This window comes from Triturus cristatus, chromosome 10, assembly GCF_964204655.1.
Source record: "Triturus cristatus chromosome 10, aTriCri1.1, whole genome shotgun sequence".
NCBI lineage: Eukaryota > Metazoa > Chordata > Amphibia > Caudata > Salamandridae > Triturus > Triturus cristatus.
This window is the reverse complement of record NC_140593.1, coordinates 1,067,396,143-1,067,408,444: the sequence shown is the minus strand read 5'-3', so window position 1 is coordinate 1,067,408,444 and position 12,302 is coordinate 1,067,396,143. Positions and strand designations below refer to the sequence as shown.

At 47.5% G+C, this 12,302-nt stretch overlaps 2 protein-coding genes across 4 annotated transcripts in view; one reads left to right on the top strand and one right to left on the bottom strand.

Annotated features, from left to right (window-relative positions):
- The window catches only part of IQCE (IQ motif containing E), a 285,773-nt gene extending 275,768 nt beyond the window's left edge, over window positions 1-10,005 (bottom strand). For both annotated transcript variants that reach the window (XM_085629211.1, XM_085629212.1), the window contains exons 1-2: window positions 9,659-10,005; window positions 7,651-7,792 (exon numbers count right to left, since the gene is read on the bottom strand). The gene's annotated coding sequence lies outside the window, so the exon portion shown is untranslated. The remainder of the gene's footprint in view (window positions 1-7,650; window positions 7,793-9,658) is intronic.
- A 256-nt stretch (window positions 10,006-10,261) lies between these two features.
- Window positions 10,262-12,302, top strand: part of BRAT1 (BRCA1 associated ATM activator 1) — a 233,146-nt gene continuing 231,105 nt past the window's right edge. The window contains exon 1 of one of the 2 annotated variants that reach the window (XM_085629208.1): window positions 10,262-10,340. In XM_085629208.1, the coding sequence (XP_085485334.1) occupies window positions 10,309-10,340 (32 nt within the window). In that variant the 5' untranslated portion in view covers window positions 10,262-10,308. Of the gene's footprint in view, window positions 10,341-10,372; window positions 10,489-12,302 lie in introns of those variants that run through there. The other variant, XM_085629210.1, reaches the window with a different exon arrangement.

Genomic DNA, 12,302 nt, shown 5'->3' with positions numbered 1-12,302 from the left:
TCGGCCCGGGTTTCATTAGCTGGGTCAAATTGCTATATTCGGGCCCATTGGCGCAGGTGGTAGTGAATGGGCGAGTCTCGGCCCCATTCGCGCTGGGGAGGGGTACGCGACAGGGTTGCCCCCTGTCGCCTCTCCTGTTTGCCCTGGCCCTGGAGCCCCTGGCGGAGTGGCTGCGGTGGCACCCTTCTATCCGTGGTCTCCGCTGGACCCCCGAGCATGAGGACCGTGTGTCCCTCTACGCTGACGACATCCTTCTGTATCTCGCCTCCCCGCGTAAATCACTGATCGTCCTGGTTGATGTTTTGCGCTCATTCGGTCGCAACTCAGGCCTGGTCATCAACTGGGCGAAATCCTGTGTCTATGTGCTTTCCGGGGAGGCTCCGGCCCTACCACGGGACTGTCCGATCCAGATTGCCTCCCAAGGTTTTCGGTACCTGGGTATCTATATCACACTTGACCCGGAGGCCCGCTATGAGCGGAATTTGCTGCCCCCCCTCCAGCGCTTGAGGGAGGACGTGGTGCGCTGGCGGCGTCTGCCGCTCTCGCCGCTCGGCCGAGCGGCTTTGTTCAAAATGATGTCCCTGCCGCGATTCCTCTACGCCCTCCAGAATACTATGGACTTGGTCCCGGCACGCTATTTCCGTGAGGTGGAGGGCCTCCAGCGGCGCCTGTTCTGGGACGGGAGGCCGCGCATTGCTCTGGCTAAATTGACGCTCCCGTGGTACGATGGGGGGATCGCCCTCCCGGACATTAAACGGTATTACTGGGCCTCCCAACTAGCTGCAATTAATCATGGCCTTTATGGGCCCGCCTTGAACCCGGCATTTGAGATGGATAAAATGCTCCTACCCGGTGGCGATTACAATCGCGCGCTCTACTCTGGCGCGCCCGACTCCCGTCTGACGGGACCGACGCGTGTTATGGTGCGTGTCTGGCACGCGGCTAATGCAGCTATGGGGTGGAAGGACCGTTTGACCCGGGCGTCACCGCTGTATGCGTCTGAGAGGTTGGGCTCCCTATGGACGTCGAAGGGCTTCGAGAAGTGGGACACGATAGGAATCAGCACGGTGGGAGATCTCTGGACGAGGGGGGGATTCAAAACTTTTGAGACGCTGCAGGCGGAGTTTCAGCTGCAGGGCAGTGAGTACTTTCGGTACCTACAAGTCCGCCATGCGCTGGGCTCCGTCTTCCCGGACGTCGCATCCATTCCGGAGTCTTCCCCCCTGGAGGACAGAGTGCTGGACGGCCATGTACCGGACAGCACGATCTCCCTCATATACAAAAAACTGATCAACGATAGATCGTGCCTGCTGACTAGTCTCCGCGAGGCCTGGGTTGCCGACGGGCTGGAGCTGGACGACGAGGATTGGATTTCCGCGGTGGCCTCTCCGAAAGAGGTGGCCATCCCGGCTCGCCTTCGTTTCGTCCAGCTCAAGATCCTTCACCGGGTTTACGTGACGGGGCCAAGGCTTCTGCGTATGGGTTTTGCTGGTGACGGACTGTGTAAGCGTGGCTGTGGTGCGCTGGCGACTTTCATGCATATACTGTGGGAGTGCCCGAAGGTGGAGCGATTCTGGCGTGGTGTGCATGAGGTCCTGCGTGTGGTTACGCGTGTCGCGCTGCTGCCTGAAGCGAGGAGATGCTTGCTGAATGTATGGGAACCGAATGACTATTCGGTCCCGCAGACGCGGTGGGTGACTCTGGGATACATGATAGCTAAGCGTGACATTGCTCAATTGTGGGGATCCCAGAGGCCCCCTGCGGTGTCGGCCTGGAAAGAGCATATGGATTGGTGTATGTTTCGTGAAAAGGTGGTGTATGTGGCGAGGGGTAAGCCTGGGGCGTGGGTGAAACTCTGGGGCCCCTGGAACGCCTACCGCGGGGGTATTTGTGAGCCACCACTGCTACCGGCTGCCTCGCCTGCTCCGTCTCCCTAGACGGCCCCCCCCCTCGGCCGCGGGCGCGCGGTCCCCCAGTCCCTGGCCTACTCCCATTCCCCTCCTCAGAGTTCTGCTGCTGGTTTGGATCCCCCACTTATGGAGCACGTGCTGTCACTTTGGATCTCGGGTTGCCTTGCGGGTGTGGTTTTTTGGTGTTGTTTATTTCAAGAAAAGGGAACCATACTGTGGGCTTGGAGCTGTGTGGCCTGCACCATTGATTACTCCCGTTTCACTGCTCTGCACTGCCGAGAGACTTTTACTGTATGTATGCAATATGCTTTTGTTATTCTAGCGGCCGGCCGGGTGGTTGTAGGCCCATACCTGTAACTTTTACAACCTGCAATAAACGGTTTCAAAAAAAAAAAAAAAAAAAAAGATAAATAAAAGCGATTGTCATTTACAATTCCAATAGCTGAAACTCGCGTAAATGCGAGACCTGTTGCATTGCAAATGCTTGCTATTTTAGTTAACAAGTGAAAACTGTGTTTTTATGCATTATCGATGATTGCAACTGTTATGAAGGGAATCGAGCTGTCAGAAGAAGTAATTCACTGGGTTCCCAGTAATCGGAGATGACAATGCATGGGCAGTGCGGCACGCTGTCAGGCCATGTCGTGTCCCTGAGTCAAGAGGTACCGCAGGCGTCGGGTTTGCAGTGGTGAGTCTAACCCCTTCACTTGGGGGCCTGCTGTCCCGTACTTCAGTCTAACAGTCGGAAAGCGGGATTCCGAGCGGTGGAGGGGGAAGGGGATAATTGAGCATCACGGTTTATTTCAATGGTAGAGACAACCCAATGGTAGGGCAAAAGCCTGGCATGTTTATTATTAGTGAGTATTGTTTATTTATTTGTTTTCTCAAGGTTACTGCTGCACCGAGTGCTTCAGCAAGCCCAGCTCTACCTCTTCAAAAAGATGCTCAGTATGCAATTTTGTCACAAAATGCAACGTTCTCTGTGTGTACCCCGTGACACGCAGGCAGGCTATCGGCTGAGCAGCATCACGGGGAGGGGGATATCAGTCACACAAATCGGCAGATGTTGGGAAAGGGAAAACAAGAGCACGCATGCCTCGCGCTAAAAGTGGGAGGGGTGGGGGGAGTGTGACAGCACACAAAGCGTTTCCCTTGCGGGAGCGAGCCAGGGGCACCATGTGTTTGTACGTTAATTACAAACATATGGTGTCTAGCTCGCTCCCGCAAGGCAATCACCACACGTGCACGCGTTGCCATTGAAGGCAATGGAATGTGTGCACGTTTTCGGCTGAAAAGCCGAAGCGATTGCAAAAGGTCTTTTTGCCTATGCAGCGCATGCGCGCTGTGTAGGCGAGACCTAAAAAAAAGCTATGTCCTAGTACAATGCCAGGACTGCGTAGAACTTGTTGGTTTTCTGACAAAAGTCTGCCTGTCCCTGAAAACTGGGAAGATGGTGATTTCAGCACCACAATTCCTTTGTTGATACCATTTGTAGGGGAAAAAATAGAAGCTTTCTTCTGCAGCACTTTTTCCCCATTTTTCCAAATAACCATACAAAATGTTGCTGTATTTTGTCTAATTTCTGGGTCCACAAACCCTGTGTACCTTTAAAATCCTCAGGATTTTGGAAAAAAGGACGCAAATCTGGCATGGATACATTACGTGGACAAAACGTTACAAGGGTCTAAGCGCGGACTATTCCAAATAGCCAAAAAATGGCTTAGCACGGGGGGAGGTGGGGGAAGAGGCCTTGCAGCGAAATGGTTGAGAATCATACTAAACTATTCTCCACACATAACGAAGACACCATTAACATGCTCCTGACAGTAACGTGCACCTTTGATAACATTTTTTTTCCAGGGAAATCATTTTCATACAGTCTAGAATCAAATGCAGCAATTATGTCAACAAGCATTTGCAATGCAATAGGTCTTGCATTTTTAAAACTTTGACCTATTTGTATTGTAAATTACAATGTCTTGTATGTTTGCAGGTGTTTTAAACACATAAATGAAAGGCAGTCATTTACAATGCCAGTAGCTCAAAATCTTGCAACGCGAGACCTATTGCATTGCAAAAGCGTGTTTATTTTCTCTCAAGGGCTCCTTCACTTTATCACACAAGTTGCCAAATGGCATCTGCGTGATTAAATGAACCGCCTGAACCGTTTTGATATTTCATTGTCCCATACAACAAAGATCGAGCTCCAAGGTCAAACAATCATTTTCTCCTGGCCACCCCCAGAAACAATAGGGCCGGAAGTGGAGGGTGGTGTTTCGCCTATCTAGCAACTAAGCTCTGGAATTGCCTTCCTATTCAACTAAGAGCCAACTGCAGCTTGCTAAGTTTCAGAAGACAGCTAAAGACCCATCTGCTCTGATGAGCAGCGTATGTTTCCTCACATCTCCTGTTGGCACTGCAAAGCCCATTCTGGGTAGCCATGCACTCAAGAAGAACAGTTAACAGAACATGTTCATAGTCACATGTTGTCAGTATCCTTTGTCCTGCTTTGAATGGTGGTTCTTGAAAGTCTTCGGTGACATTCCTCCCATTTTAGAATGAGCGCCCCGTTTTGATGTTCATTCAAAAATTCCCTAATGTTATTTGAAACAAGATCCAGTCCTGGTTCCGGACCATTACTTACTTCGGATGCACTCTGGTCTTTGTATGCCATCCCTCTGGCAGAGGAGATCTTCACGCAACCTAATTATACTTTGGAACACGTGCTATCCCATCACGAATGTCCCTGTGGTCCTTTGTGCTCTTTCCTGCCTGGTTTTAAAACAGTATAAATTGAATTCCATGTTCCATTCCGCAGTTTTGTTCTGTCCACTTTATGTTCGCGCTTAGGGTACGAGTTAAGATTAGGATTTTAATAAAGGTCCCGGAGAGAACAAGGAACACTTTTAAAGGTAGTCAAGCGATAGGTTGAAGGAACAAGCATTTGCAATGCAATAGGTCTCGCATTGACGCGAGTTTGAGCTATTGGCATTTTAAATAACAGTGCCTTTTATTTTTGTTTTGAAAAAGAAAACGAAAAGAAAAGGCATTGTTATTTACAATGTCAATAGCCCAAACTCGCGTCAATGCGAGACCTATTGCATGGCAAATGCTTGTTAATTACTGCTAGGTCTGAGAAGCGGAAGGACGCACCCCACGTAAAACCCTGGGCACACTTCGACAATAGACCTGCCATTAAAATAATCTTAAAAGGTGCACATCAGGAGCTACTTTGAAACTAGCCCCGGTCACCAACCGTCTACCAGCCCGTCGATGCTGTTGCTCTACGCGGGCATTAGTTGGGCTACCTCCTCCCTGTGTCAGCAAACTGTGCAGTTGGTTTGGCTGTGATGCAGTAGACCCCCTCTGCTTTCCCGCGGATCCGGCACTGCGGGCAGGGATTTCAACCGCTCGGGCCGGGGGTGAGTGTACAGCGGTTCCGCCCCCATCCCAGCAAGTGGCGGATTGTAGGGAGGGTGCGCGTTGTCTACCGTTCCAGCCGCTTGGACCCCAACCGCCACATCACAAGAATCGCGTGAGTCCCGGCGTGTGGCCGCTCCTCCCCGCCTCAAGCCCCGCCCACGGAATCCCTGCTGCCGGGGCGTGTGAGCGCCTGCACCCGTGGGAGCAGCTATGGAGGAAGAAGAGTTGATGGAAGAGATGATGCTGGCCATGGCAGAGATTCCTGTGAGTACCGCGGCATCTTGGGGAGGGAGGGTTGGGTGCGCCTGGTATGGGTAGGAACTCAAACGTTTTTCGTGCCATATTGTCCCTCAGCCTTCTTACAACCATTTGTCCCTCCCCCATAACTGCCTGTGATCTGCGGCATTGTGGACTGTGCCCTCAGGGAGCAGGGTCAGCCCTGCCTCCCCCCCAGTATTCCGCAGGATATTGTTTTCTTTGTGCCCCTGGGGGATGATTTTAAGCAGCGATAAGCGGTGGTAGATAAGCCTGTCAACTGTTTAGTTATCGGGTTGAAAACTGTAACGCGATGTGCATAAAATAGTTTATTTTGACGCATAGTTATTGCGCTTTGGCAAAACTTGGTATCTTCGAAATCACGGGAAATTAACTATTGGTCCCCCTTGCTGCCGGAAGTTCTTCTATCAGTCGTGGTCTCTCTGCACGTGTCCGCCTATTTTAAAAAAAAAAAAGTGCAAACACAGCCTTCGTGCTTTAAAAAACCAAAGGTCATTATCACAGCATGCCGACAGGCGCCCCACGCTGCGGACCTATAATTAACTCAGCAGGCACTCAACGCGCAAGCGCGTTCACAGCGAGAGCGAGACCTAAACAATTACATGAGGCTGGTGAGGACGAAAGTGAAACTGCTTGCTGGCTTGCGAGGGAAGGGGGACAGGAGATGTGCACGCCGCGTGGCTGTAAGCGCGTACACCAACTCAAATCCGCCAAAAGCCTGCGCGTGCACATCTCCTGTCCCACTTCCGAGGCAAGTCAGCAACAATAGATCTCGCCGAAAGCAGCGCTTCGCGCTGCGTTCGCAGGCGAGACCTAAAAAGCAGCGCTTCGCGCTGCGTTCGCAGGCGAGACCTAAAAAGTTATAAACAAAGTCACTAGAATTATTCTCAAATAGTGTGCAAAACTATTTGGCAGGATTGACCAAATGATGTCGCTAGCAAAGGCAAATTATGTGGTAAAATATAGCATGCATTTTGAGGTAGAAGTATCTCGCTATTGTCCCCCTTTGACACACATTCATATGAAATAGACGACAAAAAAACGTTTTTATTATCCACCAACAAACTAGGATTCTGTCTTGCAAGGAGGCACAAGAACTCGATTTTATCAATACGTTCTCTTCAAATTCCCCCATTAACATAGTTTGTGTAAAACATACATTGTTGCATTCAGCAGCAAACAATCCTTCGCCTGCACAATAACAATGGGGTGCCTCTTTTTTTTTCTGTGTGTCCCAGTTACATTTTAGAAATAAATCCAGGGCTAGTTTGCATTTCCAGTTCATGCTTGTGTTCTGCAGCCGCATGTTGCAAGTTCTTTTACGGTAACACTTTTCCCTTTGAAGAAAAATATGTTTCCCAAATTCTGAGTAGTGAAAATTTATTTTATCAGTCCCCTATGAAACTATCATCCCAAGAGCCGCTTAGCAAACATCAAGAAGATCAAAATTGCTTATTTTCTAGTATTTGTTCAGCAGCAAGAGAAAAGGAAGTCGCCCACTTTCTTCCCTGAAATTAAGTAATTCACTTGCTGCAACACACTAGATGTAGGGGGAAAAGGGATGAGGGAGAACTCTGATAGTTGTGGGAGCAGAGGGCGTGGGCTTGTGAGTGAAACAATAGTGATTATTTCGGCTGTTTGTTAAAATGGGGCCGTTGCTACGAGCTGTAGTTAACTACAGCCCAGACGCTTAGGAGGAACCTGGTGGGTGCGTGCGCCCCACTCCCCGATCTTTATAATGGGGGAACCCGGACCAGCACTCCCCCAGCAATCTCATCGGATCCTGGGCAAGAGAGAAGGTAAAAATATTTGCAATGCAACAGGAGACCTATGGCATTGGAAAGAGAAAGCGCGCGTTGTGCACTGAATGTAAGCAAAGCACGTTGTGGTGCCTGCAGTAGGAGAAACCCAATAAAGAAAATAGTGCTTACAGACTAAAAAACACATACCATGTAACAACCGAAGTGAAAGGGCCAGTTGCCATGGGAGGTTACAAAGGAAGACAAGGCGGTACTAAGGCGGGACTAACAAGCCTACTTACGAATCAGAAGCCAGCATTTCCGAAGGACAATGACACAAGCCAATGACAAATATGGGAGGAGAGTAGACGGGGCTTCTACTCCATACTCCAGCAAGTCTCGCAGAGCAGCGCATGCGTACTGACTCTAGGCTCGACCTAAAAACTAGAAAAAATATTTTGTTACCTATACGTTTTTTTTAAAGAGATTTTGGGTATTATGCACACAATTCATGAAACATTAGTATATTTCACACCATCTTCATTTCTAAACACTGAGGCCAGACATACTGCTGTATTCTAGTCTTCCAAATAAATTAAAGGCAATGTAGGAATTAAAAAAAAATCACCATTCTTTCAAAGAGTGCTATGTAACACATGTAAAAGCATGTAGATTAGTGTAGCTCACGTCATCCCATGCTGCTCTCAAACTCACAACTGTACTCTGAAGTCTAAAGCTAATGATGGAAAGTGAAAGGGGGGGTGCTGGGACTGGAAAACGGCAATACATTCCTCATAACTGCCCTCCTCCCATCTGTGCTGCTGCTGGATGTAAACAAACACTGTAAATGATCTGCTAGTCTAAGACTTTTTAAATAGCATTACAGTGTTATGTGTATGCCCCCGAAAGGTCAAGCTCAATCACATTGATGGTTTTGTACTTTATGCTTATTATGGAGTCTTCTATAGGCGAGCATACTTCTGCTGGTTCAGGCAGTAGGCTAAACAAACAAAATAACCACATCTGCGTTGACGGGAAGCACTATTTCGGTAGAAGATCACAACTTCTGATCAAGCAAAACACATACTTCGGTCCATCAACCACTCTGTAGTCCTCCTGAAAGCTATTTAGTTTTTTTTAGATTGACCACATATGGTCTGGCAACAGCTGTGCTGTCATGCCAGACCCAAAACAAGGCAGCAGGACTTTTCCATCAATGTACTCAGGATCTGGAACAACATTCCCATATCCATCAGAATCACCCCAGCTATGCTAGAATTTAAGCAGGATTAGAAGACACATCTCCTTAAAGAGCACTAGACCACCAACGCATCGCAGCTACCTCGCTCATGACTTGTTGACTTAATGCTTATCTCTGACCCCGTGCAGCGCTCCATTGCATTACCATACTCATAAATACAGAGTACCAGTTTGATTTTAGATGCAATCTAAATTGTAAAATAATTTAACAAAAATATGTGACCTTTTGTGCTAAACGGACGGCAGAAGAATGGAACCCCACAGTGGTGTGTATACAGAGAACACGGCAAACTTACACTTCTTGTGTAACTCGTAACAATGTCGTCAGGGCATGAAGGCATTCTTAAATGTTTCATGTGTAAGAAAATATTACTTTCCATAAATCCATAAATATTACTCAATCCATTAATATCATATCTACTCAATTGAAACAGTAAAATGTTGAGAGAAAATATATATATTCATTTTAAAGAATCTTTATCATATTTTATAGACATATGATGCCTGATTTATATGGTGAACCTTTTATGGGTCAACCCAAGTATTTATTCTTAAGGCCAAATAAAAGCCCTGCCCACCTCCCCCAGAGAGTGTCCGTGAGTCTATCCGACGCCTCTGCCCCACTCTCCATTTCGAAGGTCTGTAACCCTCAGCCCCCGTGGGTGAGAGCGCCTTAACTCCAAGGACCCCTATTCATTGTCTTGGTCCTTAGAACTGGGCTCCAGGGGAGCGCTGGATTCCATTCCGACGCCACCCGAGGTCTGCAGCAGCCTGTCCCATTGTCTAATGACACTTACAGTCTACATTAAATCTCCCTCTTAGGTCATTACAACTCACCCCTTTTGCTTGCAGACTGCGGGGCATTGCAACTTTCCAATACTAACTATACTTGGGAACAAGTCGCAGGGAGGTTCGTAGGACAAGAACATAGACTTTCCATTTACGCACTGGAGTGCATAAGAAAGATTATTTAATAAAAAGAGTTACAAACAAGAAGTACCATTAACAATCAACAGATGGGTTAAGTTATCACAAACAAGCCTCTCTTACCTGCAGTCTCAGACCCTCAACGCTTCAGAGTACCAGTTTGGTGTTATCATAAAGCTTATGGTTCCTTCGCTATCCGAATTCAGAACACGTCAGATCAGCCACTAGATCATAAAACCCAACGTGGGGTGCGAAAGCTCATCGTGCCCGCAGCTGACCGCACCTTCTGAGTCCTTAGCAACAGCAAGATGCACTAGGGCGACAAGCCCCGGAGGGAGGATAAAACTAGCTGAGTGAGAGTGAACAACAAACACAGAGAAAGGACTGCACGCTCCCGCTGAAGTAAATGATACTCAAACACTCCGGTGTTCATTCCACTTGTAAGCGAAGCAACCATTTTGAACTAGTGCAACAATATTCAATATTGACAGTGTAAGGAAAATGAAAAAGCAACGCCAGCTGTAATTCTATCTTGGACTAACATGGCGACACTCAACCACTCAAGAAACTCCATGGTTGAAAATAGCTTTATGAAGAGAAGGTTTAATATCGCTTGCTAAAAAGATTCATGGTGCTCGAAAATGTCAAATTCCAAGATGGACGACAAGGTAACCCACAGGGCTGAACACAAATGAGCATCTTTTGTAGTCCGTTTTCTAAGGAAATTAGTCGAGCAAACGCGTATTTTATACGCATGCGCCCTGCTTAAATTCATGAAGGAGTGTTCAGTGAGAGTGAAGCACAGGTAAGGCTGTGCTTCTCGCTGTCTTGTGTGGGCCCGGTGGTGTATGTCATGCGACTTGTGGGAGCACCTTTAATAGTCGAAGAGCTGGGTCTGGAGAGATCACAGTTTGTGTGAAAGATCCTCGTGGTCTGAGTAGTGGCATTTTCGGGTAAGAATAGGTACTCTGAGGACTTTAAGTGGGCCGGGTCCTGCCGCTGCTCGGCACCGGCATTTCTTAAAAGCAGGTGCCGAGCCTTGCCCCTATAGGGCTCTCCAATGTTGCTCTCGCCATCAAGTTAAAATAGAAATTCTTAATTCTGCAGCAGTACCACTGCTCGAAGTCTTGAATGTAACTTCAAAGAGACTCGTTTTAGTTCGTTCACGCATTTTCAACGTTATATACTACAAAGCCATAGTTGTTGCTTATTTATTTTACGCAATTAACAATCATTGACAAAGCCAATAGTCCTGGCTTATAGGTATAATGTTACTTGTATCATATCTGGATGCAACGACAGAAATCGCAAAATACCAGTACGGCGGCACACTATGGTATGCACAGATGCTTACCCTTGAGCCCAATAAATTACCCCACACGCTCTCCACTCGGGTATGGCCAGTAAGACCACGTGAGTTTTATGCCCATTTATTTCAAAGCCTCTGGCCAAAGGATGTAATCGGTGCACTTCTGGGTGAAGGGCTCACTCAGGAGGGTCCCGGGTGGCTCACTACACCCCTTCCTAATGTGGTCGTAAATTGTCATTGATTAATTTGCCATACAAAGCCTCTGACTCAGTTGTGGGTTTGTCCGGAGGTCGTATCGCTGATGTGAGCGTTCTGCCAGCCTCTCTGCTGCTCGAGCTTTATTGGGAGTCTTGGAGTTCACTGTCCTCCTCATTCGCTTGACTCTAACTTTCACTACCAGGGATGGGTCTATTGAGACCATCAGCTTCGGGCAGATTGTGTTCCGCCAAGTCACTTTCTACTGCCTCTTTCGATGACACCTGCTGACTGGCAGTATAAACAAGCAAGGCTTGGGTCCGTGACTACTTGGACTGCACCACTATACTATTTGTATAGAAAACACAATGTCCAGGAAGACTGATAACCATAGGTTCAATGTGTTGAGAACTAATGCGAAGCAATGATGATGAACGAGTTCTTTATTTCAAACATGCACCAACACAGGCTCCGAGGGCGGAGCTCAGGGATGTGCCGCGTGTCGGGTCATCAGCTGTCAACTGTCACAACAGGTGACGTGAACAGCTGATGAGGGAGCGGGCGGTACGGTGTCCTCGCAGGGACACAGCTGACAACAGTTAAGGTGTCCTCGCAGGGACACAACTAGTAGACACAACACAATGGGCACCCTAAAACATCAATTGAAAGGCGCCTCAGCTTTATTCAGTTCAATTTGTAATATTTTATATAGAAAGCTGTTACACTCAGTTGTACACGTCGTGAAATGGGTAACACTTGGTTGAAATGGCGACATACAAAACTTATTTAGACATGTACTCAAATTCAATATATACAACACAACAGGTTTTTGCAAAAGTGACAAAAAGACATTCAAATGAAAAATTCATACAGCAAAAAATAACATGTATAAGCACAATACTATTTAACCAGTCCTAATTTTGTGAGCAGACACTAGGCAGACATTCTCTTTTTGTCAGAATTACTGTTACTTGTCCTGCCTGTCAATGAAAAATGGGGTTACCCACGTTTGTATGGTGTTGCCTGTAAGGAGAAGAATTTAACAAATTCCCTAATGGTGCAACCCTAATGCCAATCCCCCATGCTCAAAACGTCAACGTGTTTCGAACCTGTCGTGGGTGTAGGGTTCTCCTCAGGACGTGGACTTGACCTCTATAATAAGAGCAAGGAATGTTTTAGTGTAAGACCCAATGCTGTTTGCTGTCACAAAAGTACTTATGATATCAATTGCTGGGTTTCTATATATACCTCGATTTTACGTTG